Source organism: Carcharhinus amblyrhynchos, chromosome 28, assembly GCF_965287045.1.
Source record: "Carcharhinus amblyrhynchos chromosome 28, sCarAmb.v2.hapA, whole genome shotgun sequence".
NCBI classification, from domain to species: Eukaryota; Metazoa; Chordata; class Chondrichthyes; order Carcharhiniformes; family Carcharhinidae; genus Carcharhinus; species Carcharhinus amblyrhynchos.
This window is the reverse complement of record NC_137351.1, coordinates 6,622,319-6,648,010: the sequence shown is the minus strand read 5'-3', so window position 1 is coordinate 6,648,010 and position 25,692 is coordinate 6,622,319. Positions and strand designations below refer to the sequence as shown.

The window sequence follows — 25,692 nt, the reverse complement described above, 5'->3', positions numbered from 1 at the left end:
TTTAGATCAGAGTTGAGGAGAAACTTCTTCACTCAAAGGGTGGTGAATCTCTGGAATTCTCTGCCCGTTGAAGTGGTGGAGGCTACCTCGCTAAATATATTTAAGTCACGGGTGGATAGATTTCTGATAGACAGGGGAATTAAGGGTTATGGGGAGAAAGCGGGAAAGTGAAACTGGTCCACTTCAGATCAGCCATGATCTTATTGAATGGCAGGGCAGGCTCGAAGGGCTAGATGGCCTACTCCTGCTCCTATTTCTTATGTTCTTAGAGCAAAGAAAGCACAAGGTCAAAAGGGCACATCAAGCCTGGACACGATGGAGTTCCTCCTCTACTGTTTAGAAAACAGTATTTGAATAGGTTTAACAATGGTTTTTCTTTGTTGGTTAGAGAATGTTGAATAGACACAAAGGACAACGTAGAGAATGGGGAACAAATAAAGTTATAAACTGATAAGTTTGGCTCCTCCGTGGACCAGCAGTGGGCACAACAAGTGACTCCAAGTTTCTGACCACAATTCATTGATTGCAAACTCTTTAGCAACTGGGGGATAGTGTGCTGATGAGAACCATCGGATGAGCAAGAGACCTCTACTAACATATTGCCCCCACTTTTGAGAAGCCTGGTTATTTTACTAGACAGAATTACACTTGAAGAATGGCCTCTTGGCCGTAGTGCCTGAGCATTTCACAGATGGATGAGGAACCCCACAGAAAAAAGATTAAAATATTGCTATGCGGAAGAGAAGACTAAACAGTACAAGATGTACTGAGAAGGACAAGGCTCGCAGTACTAGCTTGCTAAAGCTGATTCTAAAATGCTATTTTTACTTATGTTTGTCTGACAGTTACTCCAAGTACCTCATGTGAAATGAGCTGTTTCCTATTAGTAATCTAACACTCACTGGCAACACAGAAGTTAGTGATGGTGCACAAACAAATTGGCAGATTTCCTCTGCCTCCCCACATATATCACTACCATCAGTAATGGGATATCCCAACCTTACCATCACTCAGCAGACTCTTAGCAACTGGAAAGAACAAATGAATAACATTAATACTTGTGATGAGGTAACATCTTATTCGACGTCATTATTTTGAAATGTGCTAACTTTTGTTACGTCAGAAAGCACAGCGCCCTACCTCACCAGCACTGGCCTTCGATTTGGATTTTATTGTACAGCATTGGTTGAGGGAATAAAGTTGCCCTGGACACTGAGAGAACAGGAGCGTAGAATCATAGACTCCCTATAGTGCAGACGGAGGCCATTCGCCCCATCGAGTCTACACTGACAACAATCACACCCAGGCCCTATGCTCATAACCCCATATATTTATCCTAAGGGGAAATTTAGTGTGGCCAATCAGCCTAACTTGCACAACACTGGACTGATGTTATTTCAAAACCACTGAGATTATAACATACTTCATATATCACGATGGACTGTTCACTTATCCTATAAGTCCGAATGTAAAGGTTGAACCTACAGTGCTCTCAACCCTGACACAAAAGTACTACCATCTCATCGCACCTTCAGATACCTGAGTCAAACTGACTCATATGGGGGATTCCTTGAAAAAATAGGGTAAATATCTAGCTGGAATGTAGTTGGACATCATAAAAATAAGGATGGACCCGTGATCAAGTACGTCACTAAGGCCCTTAATTGTATTCCTGGGTATATGGACGAGAGGGTGTCCTTGGCAAGTGGATACAACACTCAAGAAGTTTGACACCATCTATGGGCAAAGCAGCTTGTTTGATTGGCACCATATCTACAAACACTCAATCCCTCCACCACCGACGCTTAGTAGCAGCAGTGTGTGCTATCTACAAGATGCACTGCAGCAATTCACCAAAGGTCCTTAGACAGCATCTTCCAAACCTGCGACCACTTCCAGCTAGAAGGACAAAGGCAGCAGATAAATGCGAACACCACCACCTGCAAGTACCCCTCACTCACCATCTTGACGTGGAAATATATCGCCGTTCTTTCACACTTGCTGAGTCAAAACCCTGGAATTCCCTCCCTAACGGCATTGTGGGTCAACCCACAGAACATGGACTGCAGCGATTCAAGAAGGCAGCTCACCACCACCTTCTCAAGGGCAACTAGGGATGGGCAGTAATTGCTGGTCAGCCAGCGACGCCCATGTCCCTGAATGAATATTAAAAACAGAATATTCTGGAATTGTACATGATCACCCTGAGCAACAAGAGATCCTTTCCTCAGGGAATTAAATGGAGTTCAGGGTTGAGCAGTTTATGATCTTGTTCTTTAAGTCAATAACATCAAGCTAAACAGCAATCTGACTATACCACAATGAGAAACAAAATGTAATTCTAACCAACAATGTTTTGCTAGCCATGTACTTCATTCCCTTCTGTACACACCACCTTCTGGACTGACACACAGAATGGGAATACAGTAATGTCTATTCCCTTCCATCTAAACAATTACAACAGCTTGGATGTCTATAGTATCTTCAACATAGTAAAATGCCTCGGGCACTTACTCATTAAAACTATTTCCTGCACTGATGCACAATACCTGAGTAATAGTGGGATATTTTTCATTACCCAACTTCCACAATGGGTTTTGGCATGAGATAAACCTCCCCTCCCGTTCTTCTCCCAACCCAGGGTCAAGTCTCGGATTTTCATCCGACCCCAACTGTTCTTGATCTAGGATTTACCGTTCAATTCACAGCCAATCAACTCCATGCGCAGTGTGCAAGCCCGCTGACACACCATAGGAATAAGGCGGATGTACTGAGCAATGATAGGTGGATCAATCAGATTCTTCTTCTGCTCGTTATTGTTGCGGTTTCCACTGAATAACTGTGAACAAAAAGAAAAAAAAAGGCTTTGAAAATGGCAGTGGTAAATTACAAAATTGTGAAAAATACAAACTTTTGGTAGTCTGGAAAGACGGCAAGGTGGTACAGTGGTTAGCACTTCTGCCTCACAGCACCGGGGGCACGGGTTCGATTCCCAGCTTGGTCACTGTCTGTGTGGCATCTGCACACTGTCCCCCTGTCTGACTGGGTTTCCTCCGGGTGCTCCAGTTTCCTCCCACAGTCTGAAAGGCGTGCTGGTTAGATGCATTGGCCGTGCTAAATTCTCCCCCAATGTACCCAAACAGGCACCGGAGTGTGGCAACGAGGGCATTTTCACAGTAACTTCATTGCAGTGTTAATGTAAGCCTACTAGTGTCACTAATAAACTAAACTAAACATCTGAGTGCCGGAGGGAGGTTTGTGGTGTTACTTCTCCGCCAAATTTCTTTTCTCCTCTTCCCTTCACTGAGGTAGAAACCCATATGCAATGGTTGCCTTGTATTATCGCACCTGAGTGGCCATTTCTTTGATGTTAGCTTGGACAATGAGCACTGACTGACATTACAACTAGGGACAATATTACAATTCCACTTGAGATCCAGTCTCTAAGCAGTCATTGAGTAGCAACTAGGAGGTTTCACCATTCTATTCCCATGACACTGATATGAATTATAAACTGACCTTCTATATCCTCTTTAACTATTCAACATACACGGCACAGTGGTTGGCATTGTTGCCTCACAGTGCCAGAGACCCAGGCTCAATTCTGGCATTGCATGACTGTGTGGAGTTTGCACACTCTCCCCTGTCTGCACAGGTTTCCTCCAGGTGCTCTGCTTTCCTCCCGCAGTCCAAACATGTGCAGGTTAAATCAATTGGCGACACTAAATTGCCCCATAGTTTCCCAAGACATGTAGGTTAAATAGTAGACATTGGTAAATGCATGGTGTCAAGTGAATAGAGCAGTGTGATGGGCGTGAGTAAGATATTCTGTCAGACAGTCAGTGCAGACTCAATAGGCCAAATGACGTCCTTCTTTACTGTAGGGATTCTATTGTGTGAGAACGTTTCATCAACAGAGATTTCTATCATTTATACTTTACCTTTTCCTTATCACTCTTGCTGCTTTTGAAGGTTATGAAGTTTACACCATCAAAACTGTAGGCAATTTTAAACAATTTGATATATTCTGGAGCCCCCATTGCCAGTGCACCCTGTGTGATGATCCCAGTAATTCTCATCCTTTTAAGCAAATTCACCTGCAAAACCAAAAATGTAAACTTTTCACTAGAACAAAGAAGCATCTTCCTTCAAAACACATGATTATATTTTAACTTGACCTTTTTTTATTAATTCGTGGGACGTGGGCGTCGCTGGCTGGCCAGCATTTCTTGTCCATCCCTAGTTGCTCAAGGGAAGCTGAAAGTCAACCACATCTTTGGAAAACTTAGATGAGGCTGTTCAATGTCTGCATTTCCAGATTTTGCTGGACACATCTATTAAGACCTTTAAGTGGCTATCTAATGGCACAGTGCTGCAGTGGCCAAATGCAGTACTGCAACACCCTGACTGGGACTAAGTCAGGGTGTTTTGAAGGCTTTTGAAAAGATAAATCCTGTGGATCCTGGGGATGGGAGGGTGGGGGACAACCAGAGAGAAGGGGACGATCGTAGCATCGGTGGGTAGGCAGGGAGCATACAGGAGCTCACACATACAGATCTGATGTCTTCAAACTCTCTACATTTGAATAACTGACCTCATGCACAGTCTTAATAAATGAACCCACAATGTGTTGATCCAGTCCCTTATGATTGGTGCCTTGCATCTTTTACAACAAATAAGCTCAAGGACTTGAATCATTATAAGACCATAACACCATGTAGAGATTCGTGCTAAACCTGTTTTGTACTGTACATAGTTAGGTTTTTGGGGTCGGACAGACAGCAAGGACTTGTCCCCTTTTCTTCATGCTCTGTCATTATTTTTCGGGCCATGTCCAACCCTTGTTGCCTCCTGTGATGCCTTGCCCTTATCTTATAGCTTATTGTCTTAGTTAGTTAGCCTTCAGTAATATTTGTAGATACAGACAATGAACAACTTCATCTAAGTTTCCCATTAATGATCAGAGGAAATCCAACTAAGCATACCTTCCGGTACAAGGATCTTCCAGTTGGAGTTGCGTTCCCAATCAGCTTTAGACTCCATACCTGGAACAGGAGCCCTTCAGCTCATCAAGTCCATAGCAACTCTCTATTAGAGCAATCTAGTCATTGTCATGCCCCTGTTCCATCCCCTTAACCTGGAAAGTTTATTTTCCTTAGGTGCCTACTCAGTTTATTTTTTGATCATCTCTGCTTCCAATTTGTGGGAAGCAAGTTTCACGTCATTATTGCAGAACAATTGTTTTTCTAAAATGTTAAACTTGTGTCTCCTCGTTCTTGTGTGAGCATCTATTGGGAACAACTTTCTTCTATGTACCTTGTCCAAACCTGCCGAAATCTTGTACACTCCCATTGCTCCCAGAACAATCACAAATTCTCCAACCTAATTTCGTAACTAAAATCTCTGAGAAACCTCCTCCCAAACACATTCACAGTCTCCTTAAAGTCCTTGAAGCATCGGCTAATGGGAACAGCTTTTCTTCATCTACCTTACCGAATTTGTCATAACCTTGTACACTTCAATCAAAGTTATTGCAAAAACCCATCTGATTCACTAATATATTTTTGGGAAGGAAATCTGCCATCCTTACTCGGTCTGGCCTACATGTGACTTCAGACCATGGCAATATGGTCGATTCTTAACTACCCTCTGAAATGGTCCAGCAATCCAAAGTTCAAGGGCAACTGAGGATGGGCAACAAAGCTGGCCTTGCCAGTGACACTAATTTCCCATTGAACGAAGAAAGATAAGCTTTGAAAGTATTTTTTGACTCAGTACCTGAAACCAGGGATTAAGGTCAAAGGTTGCCATACTCCAAGCATTCACAATTCCCTTGTTGTTGAGTCGTGCCAACTCTGGGCGCCAGCGTTTCAGGCCCAGAAATCCAATGTGTAATGAGGAGGCGGTGATCTGGTGGTCATCTATTGCTCTTCCCTCCATCCCTAATGGACTTGCACAGGCTGTAGCAAGGAGGTTAAAGAGAAACCAGTAAATAAACAGGAGTGAGTCTTCAACTTCAGGAAGAGTAGTGGAGAACACGTCCCTGTCTACATCAACGGGGATGGAGTAGAAATGATCGAAAGCTTCAACTTTTTAGGTGTCTGGATCACCAACTAACTGCCCTGGTCCCCCCATGCCAACACTACAGTTCAGAAAGCCCACCAATGCCTCTACTTTCTCAGAAACCTAAGGAAATTTTGCATGTCAGTCACAACTCTCACTTTTACAGATGTATCATAGAAAGCATTCTTTCTGTTTGTATCAAAGCTTGGTATGGTTCCTGCTCTGCCCAAAACCACAAGAATCTACAAAATTTGTGAATGTAGCCCAATCCACCATGCAAACCAGCCTCCCATCATTGACTCTGTCTACACTTCCTGCTGCCTGGGCAAAGCAAGCAGCATAATTAAGGACCCCGGAACATATTCTCTTCCACCTTCTTCTATTAGGAAAAAGATACAAAAATCTGAGATCATGCACCAACTGACTGAAGAACAGCTTCTTCCCTGCTGTCATCAGACTTTTGAATGGACCTATCTTGCACTAAGTTGATCTTTCTCTACACCCAGCTATGACTGTAACACTATATTAACCACTTGTTTCCTTCTCTATGAACAGTATGCTTTCATTGTCTAGCATTCAAGAAATAATACTTTTCACTGTATACTAACATATGTGACAATAATAAATCAAAATCTTAAAATTATTGACAAACCCTAAGCGAGTGGGCCAAAGATCATGATGTGTTATGCCAACAAGTTTGAAGAGTTTGGCAGAGGAAGCAGGGCTGATCACATGTCTCCAACCTGGATTTGGAAAGCAAGCAGATTAGAGGTGAAAACAGAGACTGGGGCAGAGCAGGATGTTCGAGGCTCTGGAACAAATTAAGATTAAGTAGCATAAATGCTATGAATCTGGATTTCAATGCAACATCCACCCTGGGATGTTCATGGTCTATGTGGCTTGCTACCTCACTGAGAGAGGTAGGCTCACCCAATGTCAGCCCTTCTCTTGCAAAAAAAGAGCAGACTTGTTACCTGAATTTCCAGACAGAAAGGGATAAACAAAGCCAGTGCTAACACAAGAGTATGTGCTAAAGGGCAAAGCTAACCACACAATGCTTGTGAGTTTTTCAGTCTAGCTGCTCTACATTCCAATCGCTTGCAAAGTTAACAACCCATTATCTCAGTAAACCCACCCTCACTGGCAGAACAGATTCCTTCCTCATCAGACTTATTCAGAATGGAAATGTGCAGGTGAGACAGCTGCAGCTATTTACATTGTGTGTGTGTGTGTGTGTGTGTGTGTGTGTGTGTGTGTGTGTGTGTGTGTGTGTGTGTGTGTGTGTGTGTGTGTGAGCTAATTCCACAATAAATTAGCGGAAGGTGGCTGATTCATTGAATTCATACTACAGGCTGCTCAAAGCAAAGCTAGGTAAAAGGGACTTTGTGTGCTTTTCCACTGGCTTTTTATTGCTTATCCAAAATGTCTCTCCATCTCTTCTGAAGTTGGGGTATATTTCTACCAGTGCCAACATGTGGAGGACATGCCCCTGTCTACATCAACGGGGATGAAGTGGAAATGGCCGAGAGCTTCAAATTTCTAGGTGCCCAGATCACTAACCTGTCCTGGACCCCCCCACGTCGACACTATAGTTAAGAAAGCCCCACCAATGCCTCTATCTTCTCAGGATGCTAAGGAAATTTGGCATGAATGTCATGACTCTCACCAACTTTTACAGATGCACCACAGAAAGCATTATTTCTGGATGTATCACAGCTTGGTTTGGCACCTGCTCTGTCCAAGACTGCAAGGAACTACAAAAGGTTATGAATGAAGTCCAGTCCATCACGCAAACCAGCCTCCCACCCACTGACTCTGTCTACACTTCCTGCTGCCTCAGAAAAACAGTCAACATAACCAAGACGTACTTTTTTCCATCTTATTCCGACGGGAAAAAGATACAAAAGTCTGAGGACATGTACCAACCAACTTAAAAACAGCTTCTTCCGTGTGGCCATTTGACTTTTGAATAGACCTGCCTTATTAAGTTGATCTTTCTCTACACCGTAGCTATGACTGCAACACTGCATTCTGCACTCTCTCCTTTCCTTCTCTATGAACAGTAGGCTTTGTCTGTACAACACGCAAGAAACAAAACTTTTCACTGTGTATTTAATATATATGACAAACAATATAAATCAAATCAAAAAACCCACCCTCCAGAACCCCAGCCAATTTGTCATGTTGAGAGATAAGCTGTTGAGTGGCTGCTGGCTGATTGACAACAGAGGGCCTCATAGTTGGCCCTGCCCTCAGCTGACCTCTGGCCATAAGATGTTTCAGTCCGAATCACTCGGCAGTAATCAGGAACAGGATCGTCTTGGTGCACCAAGTTGGAAGTGTCAGAAGCAATGAATTAAACCTTAGGTACCATGAATTGTATCCAGGTCAAGAACAGTGAAAGTCAGATACAGTGTAAAACTCCCCGTACTCTGAGGCAACAATGACCCCCTAATGGCGGCACGGTGGCACAGTGGTTAGCACTGGTGCCTCATAGTGCCAGGGACAGGGGTTCGATTCCTGGCTTGGGCCACTGTCTGTGCGGTGTCTGCATGTTCTCCCTGTGTCTGCGTGCGTTTCCTCCGGGTGCTCTGGTTTCCTCCCAGAGGCATACTGTTTAGGTGTATTGGCGGTGCTAAATTCTTCCTCAGTGTACCTGAACAGGTGCCAGAGTGTGGCGGCTAGGGGATTTTTCACAGCAACTTCATTGCAGTGTTAATGTAAGCTTACTTGTGACTAATAAATTAACTTTAACTAATAGAGAATAAATGGTGGAAGGGAGGGTGGAGTCAGGGGAGAGATTCATATATTTTGCTGGAAGCATGAGTTTCTGGGCCCGTGTGACTTCCTGTACTTGACTTTGTAATACTTATCTGAATATTAAGTTCTCAAATCAGCACTGAAATGGCACGGTGGCACAGTGGTTAGCACTGCTGCCTCAAAGCATTAGTGCCAGGGACCCAGGTTCAATTCTGGCCTTGGGTGACTGTTTCTGTGCAGTTTGCACATGGAGTTCTCCCCACGTCTGTGTGGCTTTCCTCTGGGTTTCCTCCCAAAGATTTGCAAGTTAGATGGATTGATCAAAATAAAAATTGCCCCTTGGTATCCCAAGATGTGTAGGTTGAGTGGATTAGCCGTGTATGGAGTTACAGGGTTAGGGCAAAGGGGAGGGCCTGCGAAAGATACTCTGTCAGAGAGTAGGTGCTGACTCGATGGGCTGAACAGCCTCATTCTGCCACTGCTTAGTCATCTTAGTACTGTACCAGAAAAGATCCCTTTGTGTCCTCTTTCTGAGTTGCTTAAGGATTCATACGAAAATACAAATTAGAAACAGGAGGCCACTCAGCCCCTCTAGTCTGCCCTGCTATTCAATAAGACCATGGCTGATTGTAACCTCAACTCCACATTCCTGTCTAATCTTGATATTCTTTCACCCATTGTTAACCAAGCATTTATCTAGTTCAGCCTTAGAAATATTAAAAGGCTCTGCTTCCATTGTCTTTTGAGGAAGAGTTCCAGAGGCTCTCAACCCTCAGAAAAAAGATTTCTCCTCATCTCTGTCCTAAATGAGTGATCCCTTATGTTTAAAACAGTGATCCTTAGGTTCTAGATTCTCCGACAAGAGGAATCACCCTCTCCACATCCACCCTGTCAATATACCTCAAGAGATCAAGTCACCTCTTATTCTTCCAAGCTCCAGTGGTGACACGGAGATGCTGATGTTGGACTGGGGTGGCCACAGCAAGAAGTCTCACAACAGCAGGTTAAAGTCCAGCCTGCTTATTTTGGAATCACAAGCTTTCAGAGTGCTGCTCCTTCATCAGATGAGTGGATGAAGGAGCATAGCTCCGAAAGCTCGTGATACCAAACTGCATAGGATACAGGCGTAACTCTCCAACCATTCCTCTTTTGACAACCCACCCATTCCAGGTAGTATTAGTCAGGTAAACCTTCTCTGAATAGCTTCTAAATGCACTTACATATTTCCTTAAATAAGGAGACTAATACTGTACATAATAATCCAGATGTGGTCTCACCAATGCCAGAACAACTAAAGCATAATAACCTCAGTACATTTCTCTTACAATAAACACTAATAATCTCTTTCTTTATTACCACTGTCCCTGTGTTCTGATTTTGTGATCCATGCGTCCCCTAATTCACCTAGTCCTATTCGCTATAGTCAGTGTTTAGAGAGACTGTACATCACACTGTTTGGTGACAATTTGAACCCAGGTCCCAGAGATGAGAAGACAAGTGCCAAATCCACAAACCTACCCAGTGGCCAACTCAACAAGCGGGTGAGGGGCTGGTGAAGAGCACAATTACTCACTGAGCTGGCAGCTTTTCCCCACATACGGAGATGGGCAATCACATGAGAAATCTGCATCCAGATCCACACATTGTCCTCCATTATTACACGGCTCAGAAGAACAGTCATTGATATCTGGAAAAAAAAGATGGGAGTATATGTTAATATTATGTTCCTTACCAAAAACATTGCAAACTGTGACCTTCCACCAGTTCACTCTTCCCTTGCCACTGCATTGGTGACCGGGCATTTAGAGGATCACCCCCACTATCTGGAATGCCCTCCCTAAGTCCCTCTCTATTTTCCTCTTGAAATGTTTAAGCCTTCTTTAAACCCAACATTTCGACCAAGCTTTTGGTCGTAATAAATTTCCCACCTTCCTTTCCCCTCTGCACAGGCAGTGTGATTATTTTTGTGCTAAAGATACCATCTAGATGCAGGACCTTGTTGTTCTGCTGTTGATAACGTGAATAAAGGTCGGCCACTTATGACTGAGATGAGGAGAAATTTCTTCACTCTTGGAATTCTCTGCCCCAGAGAGCTGTGAATGCTCAATCATTGACCATATTCCAGATCGAGGTTGATTGATTTTGGGGTACTGAGAGAATTAAGGGATATTGGATAAAGGCTTTGCTGGTTTAGTCTTGTGCTCAGGATGAAAAGGGCCACAATCCCAAGGATATTTGGTTTGATTTGATTTATTATTGTCACGTGTTAGTATACAGTGAAAAGCATTGTTTTTTGCACGTTTTACAAACAAAGCATACTGTTCATAGAGAAGGAAACGAGACAATGCACAATATAATGTTCCAGTCATGTCTAGGGTGTGGAGAAAGATCAACTTAATGCATGGTAAGTCCATCCAAAAGTCTGATGGCTACAGGAAAGAAGCTGTTCTTGAGTCGGTTGGTTCGTGTCCTCAGACTTTTTTATCTTTTTCCCAATGGAAGAAGGTGGAAGAGAGTATGTCCAGGGTGTGTGGAGTCCCTAATTATGCTGGCTGCTTTTCCAAGGCAATGGGAAGTGTAGGCAGTGTCAGTGGATGGGAGGCTGGTTTGAGTTTGTAGTTTCTTGCGGACTTGGGCAGAGCAGGAACCATACCAAGCTGTGAAACAACCAGAAAGAATGCTTTCTGTGGTGTATCTGTAAAAGCTGATGAGTGTCGTAGCAGATATAACAAATTTTCTTAGCCTTCAGAGAAAATAGCGGCGTTGATGGGCTTTCTTAACTATAGGAGTGGTACAGTGGCACAGTGGTTAGCACTGCTGCCTCACAGCAACAGCGACCCGAGTTCGATTTCAGACTTGGTAACTGTGCGGAGTCTGCACATTCTCCTCGTGTCTGTATGGGTTTCCTCCTGGCGCTCCAGTTTCTTCCCACAGTCCAAAGACGTGCAGGTTAGGTGGATTGGCCATGTAAATTCTCCTCAGTGTACCCAATCAGGTGCCAGTGTGTGGTGGCTAGGGGATTTTCACAGTAACTTGCAGTATGAATGTAAACCTACATGTGATGAATAAATAAACTTAAACTTAAAAAGTGTCAGCATGGGAGGACTAGGATAGGTTATTGGAAAAACTTGAAGCTCTTGAGCGTTTCTATCATTATGGGGAGATAGCCAATGCCAAGAGATCAGCAAGACCCCCAAAGTCTATCTCAAGGACAATGTCAAAACATGAAAGCCCTTAACATCAATCTTGACAAATGGTAACAGAGTGTGGGCAGCATCCCGCACCATCATTAAGGGACAACTTCATGTGTGACACATGTGACAGGCTTTGCCTCCCCAGATCTGGTTAGTTCAGCCATTAAAAGGAATCCAATTTCACCCAACTTCATCAAAGGTCTATGGCTGCATTGCCATCATCTCTCGCAGATGGAAACAAGGGATAGCATGGTATAGAAAGGTGGGCTTGATGTAGAACTTCAGCAATGATCTTGTTGAATGATGCAGCAAGGGCCAAATAGCCTAATCCAAGTCCTATTTCTTATAATAATGCTAGGTTATGGTAGGTTGTGTTGTGGATCTAAAAAAATGGGTTCAACCATCGCAATTTGAGGATTTGAATACAGTTTACAGGAATAGAAAGCTGGTACCAGTAATAGTGACCATGAAGTTGTTGGATTGTCATAAAAATGTGTCTCATGGAATCAGAGGATCCCTACAATGCAGAAGGAGGCCATTCAGCCCATTGAGTCTGCACCAACAACAATCTCACTCAGGCCCTGTCCCTATCACCCCATGTATTTACTCCGCTGGTCTTCCTGGGCCAATTTATCATAGCCAATCCATCTGGCCTGCACATCTTTGGCATTAGGATTAACTCTGGTTAACAGGTCCTTTAGGGAAAGGAAACTTTGCTGTTCTTCCTCAATCTGGTCTATTTATGATTCCGGGCCCACACAAACATAGCTGACTTAACTGCCCCTTGAAGTGGTCTAGCAAAGCACCGAACACTTGGGCAATTAGGAATGTTCAATAAGTACTGGCCTCGCCAGTGCTGCCCAATGCCCCATAATTATTACACAATCTTCTACAGTTTTGTTAATAAGAACAAGTTTGCCTTAATGTACCGCCAATCACAACTGCACCTGCAAAGCAGTATTTTGGCATGAACATTTCTATGTACTAAACCATGGAACAATTTAAACCCTGTGCAAATACCACTCAGTCTAGGAATAGTTGGGTTTGGTGAATTCATGCTATCTTTAGAGAGGGACAAGGCAAGAAAACAAAAGGGAAAACTTGAGAAGGGGTAGTTTACTTTCCATCCCTGTGATTACTAATGGTTATAATGCAGTCTCACGCTGTAGACAAATGTTATAGATTACCAAGAGCCACAACCACAACTGCTGTCTTGTTCCATGGCCACTCTCGGTGTTGCACCCACTGAGCGATGGAGCAGTCTTTTCCCTGTGCTCCCTTGCACAATAAACTTCAGGTCATGTCACTGTGACCTAATGCCAAGTGAAACCACTCCACAGGAAATAAACTACAGACCAATTTAATACAGTCCAATTGGGAGTAAAGTTCTTCTATATACATAAGGGAATCTTTTTTCTCCCATCTAATCCATGCTTAAGATACCTCAAAGCAAAATGCAAATGCCCCTTCAATTTTTGTCCCCTCTCTCTTACTCAGAGATCATTTCAGATATTGGTCACTCAGTGTGTGCAGAAGTTTAAAAAGTTTATTTATTAGGGTCACAAGTAGGTTTATGTTAAGACTGCAATGAAGTTACTGTGAAAGATTTCCTAAAATCAATCCTGATTGTCACTAGTTTGTATGTATGTCCCATTTTTCTATTCCAATTAGTAATTAATTTCCTTTATAAGATCCTGTCACAGATGCCTATTTTCAAAGCTGAAGAGTCCATAGTTTGTATGTATGTCCCATTTGTCCTGCACTCATGGTTTACCATGGAATAGTTCTTTGGATTAAGTTTTTTCTACTCCAATTAGTATCTAATATCTTTTATAAAATGCTATTTCAGAGATTGCCTATTTTCAAAGCTGAAGAATCTAAGTTCCTCCTGAGTCTTTCCTCGAAGTCTTCTGACCATCAGGATGAACTTTGTTGCTGTTCTCTGCATTGTTTTAGCTGTTTTATTGGGGCGTTTTTATGGGAAGTGGGATAATCCTTCTTCCTAATTGTGTTTGCTTGATGATTTTATCTTGAGAGTAGCTCAGCAACATCCTACAGCCAGGCAGGGTGTGAACAGAAGCCCAGGTATAAATAGAGCCTCAAGTCTGGCCTGGGGCCACACATAGTGATGGATGCTGCAAATATCCAGGTTAGTATTCCAGAATACCACTTCAGCAAAAAGCTTAATCTCAATCTGAGGGATCAGTAGTAGATTACATAAACTACTTATTCCTGAATTTCCTAAATTCCCTAAAAAAGATGAATGTATTTTACAATTACTGTAATATCTTCAGAGGCCATTAGACTTACAAAACACTAAGGATCCTGCAGGAATCTGTTATATTAATTTTGATCTGATCATTCTCAAAACATTAGTTCTCATTCTTATTAAATTACTTAAAGGTTGAAATGTCTGAGTGATGCCTATTTTAATCATCAAATACAAGGATTCATTTTCTTGTACAGGCCTGTTAAAACAAGACTGCATTGGTATCCATGCCCCGTTGTACCTTGTAATAAACGGAAATCTCTTTTTCAGTCATCCCCCTCCCTAACACGCTCCATTGATCTGTGATAAGTAATATGTAGAATTAAAACATTAGCAGCATCTTCCCTAGACTTAAAAGGCATTTAATGCACAAGAGTCCAATTACAAAGGTCTTGCACATGAGGGAAGACATTTCTGGAATGTGTGATCACCTGTTGCCAGGTTCCATTGGCCTATTCAGCTGCTTTATTGAGGTGAGTGACTGAACCACTTACATGCAGCTGTCTACATTGTTACCTCTGTAGAGGCACAAACATTTCCTGCATTACAGCAGTGACTACACTTCAAAATCAGTTCATTAGTTGTAAGTCATTTTGAGATGTATGGTGGTCATGGAAAGTGCTATACCATAGAATTCCTACATCCGGACCACCGACTCTGCACCAACTCTCGAAAAGAGCATCCCACCTGGTCCCTCCCCTCCACCCTATTCTGGTAACCCCATGCTTTTACCATGGCTAATCCACCTAACCTACACATCTTTGAAAACTAAGAGGGCACTGTACAAATGATGTGGAACTTTCTTTCTTAATTGTTGTAACCAACTCATTTGTGTTAACATGCAGCTGAAAAGTTATTGTATTCCAATTGTCATGGGATACTTACAGCCCATTCATAATGTCTCTGCGGTTAAGCTAGACCCAGTAATAAAAAAATGGTGGATTCAGGGACCAAAGACAGCATCCAAAGAACTAGCCCACAAGTTCATATTCAGTTGCCACGCTCCTTTCAAATGATAAGTTTGGAGAAAAAAATGGTTCCACTTTATATTATACAAGAAACTACTTACTGCCTATACCTACTTACTCTCCCAATGCCTGACAAGACAACTGGACAAAGAACAAAATAGTCATACACTTTGGCACAGTGATCAACACTGCTGCCTCATAGCAACAAGAACTCAGGTCCAATTCCAGCATTGGATGACTGCCTGTGTGGAGTTTGCATGTTCTCCCCATGTTTGTGTGGGTTTCCTCCCACAGTTCAAAGAATCGTGAAGTAGTGGAGTAAATAAGTGGGGTTACAGGTATATGGTGGTAGTGTGGACCTGGGTAAGAATCTCTTTCAGAGAATCAGTGCAGACTCGATGAGCCAAATGGCCTCCTTCTGCACTGCAGTGATTCTATAAAAACTACTGAGACACACTTTTGAAGCCAGCAGAGGCCTCCACTGTAGACAGCTACTCACAGGTCAGCCCTGGAAGATCATAGAATCATTGGAACCCTAGAGTGCTGAAGCAGGCCATTCAGCCCATTAAGTCTACACTGACTCTCCAACAGAACATCCAAAACAGACCCCTAACCCTGTAACCCTCTGCTTTTGAATCTTCCACTGGTGTTGACAAAATCAAGGGAAAATGTTACCAGATTTTGCAGGTAGGCCAATAATTCAGACTGCTTGCAGAAGAAACAAGTGACTATTTAGCTCCGCCACCTGTTTCAGAGATGGAGGCCATCTCTCACTGAGCACAATGAATCATATAAATTGGGTATTTCAGCTACTGTAAATATCTCCTTCTTCTGTTCCTCACTACTTGAAAGGAAGAAATTTGTACCCTGGAGGCATTAATTGCAGATAATCTCTGATTGGTTACAGAGATTGTGTTTCTCTCCAGGGCAGGGAGAGAAGGGGATAGTCAGTACTATAACAGATCTGTGGATTCGAAAGCATAACCAATTCTTCTGCAGTTTCATTTGAAAAGAACAAAGGCCAACTCATCAAAGAATCTCTCTTGAAAGAACTATCAGATCTGAGGAGCAACAAAGGGATTCAGCTCACCTCTAAATGAGGGCCATCACATTCATTATTATTTGCTATTTTGTTAATGGTTCCATGTGATGGAAAGAAATGGGAGCCCCTGCCATCAATATCCATAGCTTCAGGCTACAATCTGCATGTGTAAGTGTTTGTTGCCATGATGTGGGTATGCCGGCGTTGGACTGGCGTAAACACAGTGAAAAGTCTGACAACACCAGGTTTTAGTCCAACCTATTTATTTGATAATATACTCACAAGCTTTCGGGTTAGTCCCTTCGTCAGGTGAATGGAGAGTTCTGGCCTCAGACAGAGCATATAAAGCACAGACAGTTTAGAGATTACTGATTAGAATGTGAATCCTTACACCTAACCTGCTGTTCAAGACCTGAAGTGGCTGATAATGTGAGTGGAAGGAGCACTGATCACAGTTTAAAGAGATGTGTATTGTCTCCAGACAGTACAGTAAGTGAGGTTTTGCAAACCCAGGCAAGTCACGGGGGTTACAGATAGTGCGACATGAACCCAAGATCCCTGTTGAGACCGTCCTCATGTGTGCGGAACTTGGCTATCAGTCTCTGTTCAGCGACTCTGCGCTGTCGTGTGTCGTGAAGGCCGCCTTGGAGAATGCTTACCCGAAGGTCAGAGGCTGAATGCCCGTGACCACTGAAGTGTTCGCCAACAGGAAGGGAACAGTCTTGCCTGGTGACTGACGAGCGATGTTCATTCATCTGTTGTCGTAGCGTCTGCATGGTCTCCCCAATGTACCATGCTTCGGGACATCCTTTCTTGCAACGTATCAGGTAGACAATGTTGGCCGAGTTGCAAGAGTATTTACCATGTACCTGGTGGCACCTCTCTCACACTTCTCAAACACCTCATACACCAGCTTTACAACAAACGCCGCACCCTGGAAACTAAAATGGAATACATTTTCTCAACTTGTGCTCAGGATGCAGACCAACTGCGAAACTCTGCCAAGCAGATGAGACAAAGAAACTACACCACCTACATGCACACCAAGAATAGGAAACTTGAGAAACTCGGCATCGCCGCCAGCAACAACCAAGCCTCCCCCGGCACCACAGTAGAAAACAGCACTACCGCAGGGAGGTCTATTGTCAACTTGTCGGACTACACACTTCAACCAGATGAAATCGAAGTTCTCAGCCGAGGGCTCAATTTCTGCCCCACCACCAAAATGGACCCCATCAGTCTCACAGCAGACACAGAGGAATTCATCAGGCGAATGAGGCTGCGGGAGTTTTTCCACAAACCCCAAGAAGCCAGCAACGAACACAATGAGACAGTCGATGAACCAGAACAGCCGACAGAGAGATCCGCAGTGCAACAGCCTAAGAGGAAGGAATCCAATTGGACTCCTCCGGAAGGCCGCTGCCCTCGACTGGACTTGTATGCCCAAACCATCAGGAGGTGCGTTAACACCAGATTCATCAGCCGCACTCACAAGACAGCCCCAAACATCACCCAAGCACAACGCAACACCATCCACGCTCTCAAGACAAACCGCAACATTGTCATCAAACCAGCAGACAAAGGAGGGGCCATCGTCATACTGAACAGAACGGATTACTGTAAAGAAGTGTACCGACAACTAAACAATGAGGAACACTACAGACAATTACCCACAGATCCGACCAAAGAACACACTCGTCAACTCAACAATCTGATCAAGACCTTTGATCTGGACCTTCAGAGCACCCTCCGCGCTCTCATTCCACGTACTCCCCGCATTGGAGATCTCTACTGCCTCCCAAAGATACACAAGGCAAACACACCTGGCCGTCCCATCGTATCGGGCAATGGAACTCTGTGTGAGAACCTCTCCGGCTACGTCGAGGGCATCCTGAAACCCATTGTACAAAGAACCCCCAGCTTTTGTCGCGACACTACGGACTTCCTACTGAAACTCAGCACACACGGAGCAGTTGAACCAGGGACACTCCTCGTCACAATGGATGTCTCAGCGCTCTACACCAACATCCCCCACAACGATGGCATTGCTGCGACTGCCTCAGTACTCAATGCTGACAACTGCCAGTTTCCAGATGCAATTTTACAACTCATCCGCTTTATCCTGGACCACAATGTCTTCACCTTCAACAACCAGTTTTTCATCCAGACACATGGAACAGCCATGGGGACCAAATTTGCACCTCAATATGCCAACATCTTCATGCACAGGTTCGAACAAGACTTCTTCACTGCACAGAATCTTCAACCGATGCTATACACTAGATACATCGATGACATTTTCTTCCTTTGGCCTCATGGTGAACAATCACTGAAACAACTATATGATGATATCAACAAATTCCACCCCACCATCAGACTCACCATGGACTATTCCCCAGAATCAGTTGCATTCTTGGACACACGCATCTCCATTAAGGACGGTCACCTCAGCACCTCACTGTACCGCAAGCCCACAGACAATCTCACAATGCTCCACTTCTCCAGTTTCCACCCTAAACATGTTAAAGAAGCCATTCCCTATGGACAAGCCCTCCGTATACACAGGATTTGCTCAGATGAGGAGGATCGTGACAGACACCTCCAGACCCTGAAAGATGCCCTCATAAGAACAGGACATGGTGCTCGACTCATAGATCGGCAGTTCCGATGCGCCACAGCGAAAAACCGCACCGATCTCCTCAGAAGGCAAACACTGGACACAGTGGACAGAGTACCCTTCGTCGTCCAGTACTTCCCCGGAGCGGAGAAGCTATGACATCTTCTCCGGAGTCTTCAACATATCATTGATGAAGACGAACATCTCGCCAGGGCTATCCCCACACCCCCACTTCTTGCTTTCAGACAACCACACAACCTCAAACAGACCATTGTTCGCAGCAAACTGCCCAGCCTTCAGGAGAACAGTGACCACAATACCACACAACCCTGCCACAGCAACCTCTGCAAGACATGCCGGATCATCGACATGGATACCATCGTCACACGTGAGAATACCATCCACCAGGTACATGGTAAATACTCTTGCAACTCGGCCAACATTGTCTACCTGATACGTTGCAAGAAAGGATGTCCCGAAGCATGGTACATTGGGGAGACCATGCAGACGCTACGACAACGGATGAATGAACATCGCTCGTCAGTCACCAGGCAAGACTGTTCCCTTCCTGTTGGCGAACACTTCAGTGGTCACGGGCATTCAGCCTCTGACCTTCGGGTAAGCATTCTCCAAGGCGGCCTTCACGATACACGACAGCGCAGAGTCGCTGAACAGAGACTGATAGCCAAGTTCCGCACACATGAGGACGGTCTCAACAGGGATCTTGGGTTCATGTCGCACTATCTGTAACCCCCGTGACTTGCCTGGGTTTGCAAAACCTCACTTACTGTACTGTCTGGAGACAATACACATCTCTTTAAACTGTGATCAGTGCTCCTTCCACTCACATTATCAGCCACTTCAGGTCTTGAACAGCAGGTTAGGTGTAAGGATTCACATTCTAATCAGTAATCTCTAAACTGTCTGTGCTTTATATGCTCTGTCTGAGGCCAGAACTCTCCATTCACCTGACGAAGGGACTAACCCGAAAGCTTGTGAGTATATTATCAAATAAATAGGTTGGACTAAAACCTGGTGTTTTCAGACTTTTCACTAAGTGTTTGTTGCCACAGCAACCTGGACTCCTTGAGGGAGCCAATTGGCTGGAGGGGCTGGGGTGCCAATAGCATGGGGTTTGATACCTCTTCATCCTATCCATGCTGGAGATCGCGACGCTTTGAGTCAGGCCTGCCTTTGGGCACAGAATTCAAGAAGAAGATCATGTTGCCGTTTGTGAGGCCTTGCTGTGCGTAACATAAACTGCTACAACTTCTACATTTCAACAGTGGCTGCACTGCAAAAATCCTTCAATGATTGTAAAGCATTGTGGATGTCCTAAGGTTATGAAAGGTATATATAAATGCGAATCTTTCATTGGTCTTTTGTGTTGATAGAGAGAGGAGAGGAATAAAAATCACCCAAATATTCACGAATGCCACAAGAATTTCACGAGAAACGACAAAGGGTCGTGAATGAAACCCTGTCCATCACTCAAACCAGCCTGCTACCCATTGACTCTGTCCACACTTCCCACTGTCTCGGAAAAGCAGCCAGCATAACTAAGGACCCCACGCAAGTTTTTTTAACAACCTGATTTGATCCCCCCATGCCAACGCTATAGTTAAGAAAGCCCACCAACGCCTCTGCTTTCTCAGAAGACTACGGAAATTTGGCATGTCAGCCACGACTCTCACCAACTTTTACAGATGCATCATAGAAAACATTCTTTCTGACTATATCACAGCTCGGTGTGGCTCCTGTCCTGTCCAAGGCCACAAGAAACTACAAAGGGAAGTGAACAAAACCCAGTCCATCACTCAAATCAGTCTCTCATCCATCAACACCGTCTACAATTCCCACTGTCCTGGAAAAGCAGCCAGCATAATTAAGGACCCCACACATCCCGGACATTCTCTCTTCCACCTTCTTCCTTCGGGAAAGTGATACAAAAGTCTGAGGTCATGTACCAGCCAACTCAAGAACAACTTCTTCCTTGTTCCTACAGAGTTTTGAATGGACCTACCTCACATTAATTTAATTTTTCTCTACACCCTAGCTATGACTGTAACACTACATTCTGCACTCTCTCCTTTCCTTCTCTGTGAATGGTATGAACATAAGAACATAAGAACATAAGAAATAGGAGCAGGAGTAGGCCATCTAGCCCTTCGAGCCTGCCCCGCCATTCAATAAGATCATGGCTGATCTGTTGTGGCTCAGTTCCACTTTCCCGCCCTCTCCCCATAACCCTTAATCCCCTCTCTTATCAAGAACCCATCAACCCGCTTCTTAAAAATATTTAGCGAGGCAGCCTCCACCACTTCAACGGGCAGAGAATTCCAGAGATTCACCACCCTTTGAGTGAAGAAGTTCCTCCTCAACTCCGTTCTAAACCGCCTCCCCTTTATCTTGAGGCTGTGCCCCCTAGTCCTACTGTCTTTTTTGAGCGGGAAGAGTCTCTCCACCTCTATCCTATCCATCCCATTCATCATCTTATACGTCTCAATGAGATCTCCCCTCATTCTTCTAAACTCTAACGAGTACAAGCCTAGTTTATTCAGCCTCTCCTCATAGCTCAATCCCCTCAACTCCGGTATCAGCCTAGTAAACCTCCTCTGCACTCCCTCCAGGGCCAAAATATCCTTGCGCAGGTGCAGTATGCTTTGTCTGTATAGTGTGCAAGAAATAATATTTTTCACTGTATACCAATACAAGTGACAATAATGAATCAAATCAAAATTTATTTATTTTAGTCGTAGCTTCCCAGTAATACGTAGAATTTATAGTGCAAATGAAGACCATTCAGCCCGACTAACCTATTGCCAGTCCTATGGAGCTTCCCCCACCCTGCTTCATCTTATCCTGTCAGTATAACCGTCCATTCCTTTCTTCCTCAAGCACTAATCTAACTTCCACTTAAATGCATCTATGCTGCTTACCTCATTACACTTGTGCTGGCAAGTTCCACCTTCTTCTGGCAGTAAGCTGTGAGACGCAGGTTTTAGTAAGTTAGGTTCTGCTGATGCCCCAGTTAAAAACACAGGCCAGAATTTTATGTGGAATGAGCAGGCATGTGACCCGGTGTCATATGCCCATCGACATGCGTGCATAGAAGTCGGAAGGCTTCCACCCACAATTAAAGCCATCAAGGAGGTAATTATTAAGATTTTTTTGATTTGATTATTGCCATATGTATTGATACACAGTGAAAGGTATTGTTCCTTGTATGCTATAAAAGGAAAGCATACTGCTCATAGAGAAGGAAAGAAGGTGCAGAATGTCGTGTTTACATGGCCCATGCACATTGGCAGATGAGCCAATCAGCCAGGCAGCCATCACATTTGCATTTCATACTCGATACAGAGTGGGATAAAATGTCTGGGATGAAATAAACTAAAAGAAGATGTCCGAGGGTGTGATGCGTTACGCTGTTTGTAGCTTGAATTTGCGTTAGAGAGGTATTGTGGCACTTTTTTGTGCAAATTTCTTTGAAACAATACTGCGTCTCCCTGAGGCAGCTCCACAGCAGCTGCCAGCCTTCAGGGAGCTCGTTGGAAATGCCCACCTGTACCCTCACTAATGTGGCACCTGCCCTCTTTCTGACACCTCCCTCTTTACAGTCAGCCTTTCTCAGCATATATTTCACGCTGCGGCCAATTAATTGACAGCCAGCTGGAACTGTGGGTGGAAGTGCATATCGTATCCGGGTGCAAAGGGCCTATTTCCATGCTGTAAACCTCTATGACTTGAAGAAAACCCACCCAGGCTCTCCCCTCTGCCCTATCCCGTGCTTTTACCACGGCTAATACACCTAACCCAGACATCTTTGAACACTAAGGGGACACTATTCATGCGTGCATGACAAGTGCAAAATTCTGGCCATAAGGACATGATAAATTGGAGCAGGAGCAGACAACACTGCCCCAACATTCAACATAATCATGGCTGATCTTCTCTCACCTCTACTGGCTCACTTGTTCCATACAGCCCGTAACTTCCTGAGGAACATTAAAACTGTCTTTCTCACCCTTAAATTGATCCAACAATGAAGCCTCCACAGCCCTCAGGGATAAGGAATTCCTAAGATTCATCACCCTTGGAGTAAAGGAATGTCTCTGCCTCTCAGATCTTTGCTCAGTGAGAGGGTTTTCCTCAGCACTACACCTAGGGGTCACTGAACTTTAGGAAAAAAGTGTAAAATAGATCAGAGTCCCCTCGTGGAATTCGGGCACTCTTTGGAATTCTGTGGAACACGGAAACGAATGACTTTGCTGATACTTGATTCACATGGGTGGTACAGTGGCATAGTGGTTCGCACTGCTGCCTCACAGCGCCAGTGACCCGGGTTCAATTCCGGCCTCGGGTCACTGTGTGGAGTTTGTACATTTTCCCCGTGTCTATTCATTCATTAGTGTGTGGGACGTGGACATTACTGGCTGGCCAGCATTTATTGCCCATTCCTAGTTGCCCTTGGAGGACAGCTGGGCATTAACCACATTACTGTGGCTCCTTCCCTAAAGGGCATTAGTGAACCAAAGAGGTTTTTCCGACAATCGACAATGGTTTCACGGTCATCAGTAGCTTCTTAATTCCAGATTTTAGTCCAACCTAGGTTGGACTAAAACCTGGTGTTGTCAGACTTTTTACTGTGTTTACGCCAGTCCAACGCCGGCATACCCACATCATTCTTAATTCCAGACATTTGTAATTGAATTCAAATTCCACCATCTGTTGTGGCGGGATTTGAACCCGGTCCCCAGAACATTAGCTGAGTTTCTGGGTTAATAGTCTAGCGATAATACTACTCAGCCATCACCTCCCCTGCGTGAGTTTTCTGCAGGTGCTCCTGTTTCCTCTCACAGTCCAAAGATGTGCAGGTTAGGTTGATTGGCCATGCTAAATTAACCCTGGTGTCAGGGGGATTAGCATATGTGAAAATGGAGCCTGGATGGGATTGTGGTCAGGGCAGACTCGATGAACTGAGTGGCCTCTTCCTGCACTGTAGGGATTCTGTGAAACTTGATAATTTTGCAGAAACAACTGTTATCCACAAATTAAGTGAAGTGATATTGGATTTAAAATGAATGGGGTGTGTATGTGTTGAGTAGAGATGTCAGAAAAATGTCTGAGTGGGAGTAACAATGAGATGGGAGGAAGCAGAATGCAAATGCTGAATCTTCACAGACAGAACCTTGCTAAGATTTTAATCTCCTCTCCACTGACCAGGTGTTCTAATGTCTTGCCAAGTTGCTGGGAAATCCTTTTCAAAGCCTCTGTATATTGAGAACATGTTAATCTTCTTAAATCCAGAATCCTGTGTTTGGTAAACACCTCTCCTCTCTTCAGCAGAAACAAGCCCTTGGGCAGTTCACAGAAAGGCACGGAGGGGAAAAAGGGAACAGATTTCATAGCCCAAAGACAACAAACAGACCTGAAAAAGGAACAATCAAAACAACAGAGAATGGCGGAGGTCAATCAGCACCTGAAACAATCAAAGGTGGCTTTAGGCCTTGGGCCTTTACGCCTTTCATCTGAAATAGTTCCAGTTCCAATCCCCACCCCAGATGGTAAACTGCCTTTATTCGGATGTTGATGTGCAAGTCCAACATTATGGCCGGAATTCTCCCATTGTGCCCGCCACTGGAATTCTGGCGGGCAGGTTGCGGAGAATGTGAAACACCATTGACAGTCAGGCGGGAATTTCCGGCTTTAAGTTTTATTATTTACAATTTTACTATATTTTTATGAAATACTTGAAACATTTCTCCTGGTCATCTACCACGGAAGGGCACATTTACACATCCATAGAATCCCTACTGTGCAGAAGGAGGCCATTTGGCCCATCCAGTCTGCGCCAATTCTTCGAAAGAGCATCTTACCCAGGCCCTCACCTCCACCCTTCTCCCCGTAATCCTGCTCATTTACCACAGCTAATCCATCTAACCTACACATATTTGGACACTAAAGGGCAATTTACCCTGGCCAATCCGCTTCACCTGCACACCTTTGGACTGTGGGAGGAAACCGGATCACCCGGAGGAAACCCATGCCGACACGGAAAAATATACAAACATCACACAAAACTCCCAAGGCCAGAATCGAACCCGGGTCCCCAGCACTGTGAGGCAACAGTGCTAACCACTGTGCCACCCCCAAATCCATTTCAAACAATCTCTCATTTTTCACCAGCTGGGACCTGTCCAACTATTAAATGATAGAGTATAAAATGTAAGTCTATTTTTGACCGGACACCAGTCATATCAGGGATCTTGGGATTGGTTACACTTTGACCAATTTACCATGTCTAGTGTTACTAAACTGACCATACCAGGAATGGCTGTGTCAGGACAGGTCTAGGCACACAGGGCTTAAGTGTATTTAACCTGATGGTTCTGACTCTGCTGGGTCACAGCAAGCTGAGTCAGTATGTATTGGTAATAGAACATAGCAGGACTGACTTTCACTTCAAGTAAACCTGTTGGGTTCTTAATTCCAAAATAACTGTGAAACAAAACGTACCTTTTATTAAAATTGCCATTCATCTCGAATGCACTGTTCCCTCCACCCATTCACACTCTCAATTACCTTTCAACAGGTTTCTTTGGAATCACAAACTTTCAGAGTGCTGCTCTTTCATTAAGTGAGTGATGAAGAGCTCCTGCTCTTTCCCAATTAAGTCTTAGCGACAGCTGCCCAAAGGTTTAGTGCTTCCCTCAGCACTTAATCCTGGAACTAGGAATGTGCCAGTCTTCAACACTTGACAGTGGTCAACTCTTGCC

At 44.2% G+C, this 25,692-nt stretch overlaps 1 protein-coding gene across 4 annotated transcripts in view; it reads right to left on the bottom strand.

The window, feature by feature from the left end:
* The window catches only part of LOC145359683 (EGF-like repeat and discoidin I-like domain-containing protein 3), a 101,893-nt gene that overhangs the window by 9,522 nt on the left and 66,679 nt on the right, over nt 1-25,692 (bottom strand). For all 4 annotated transcript variants that reach the window (XM_080214427.1, XM_080214428.1, XM_080214429.1 and 1 more), the window contains 4 exons: nt 10,397-10,510; nt 5,779-5,960; nt 3,942-4,097; nt 2,695-2,839 (listed from right to left, as the gene is read on the bottom strand). In XM_080214427.1, coding sequence (XP_080070553.1) covers nt 2,695-2,839; nt 3,942-4,097; nt 5,779-5,960; nt 10,397-10,510 — 597 coding nt within the window. The remainder of the gene's footprint in view (nt 1-2,694; nt 2,840-3,941; nt 4,098-5,778; nt 5,961-10,396; nt 10,511-25,692) is intronic.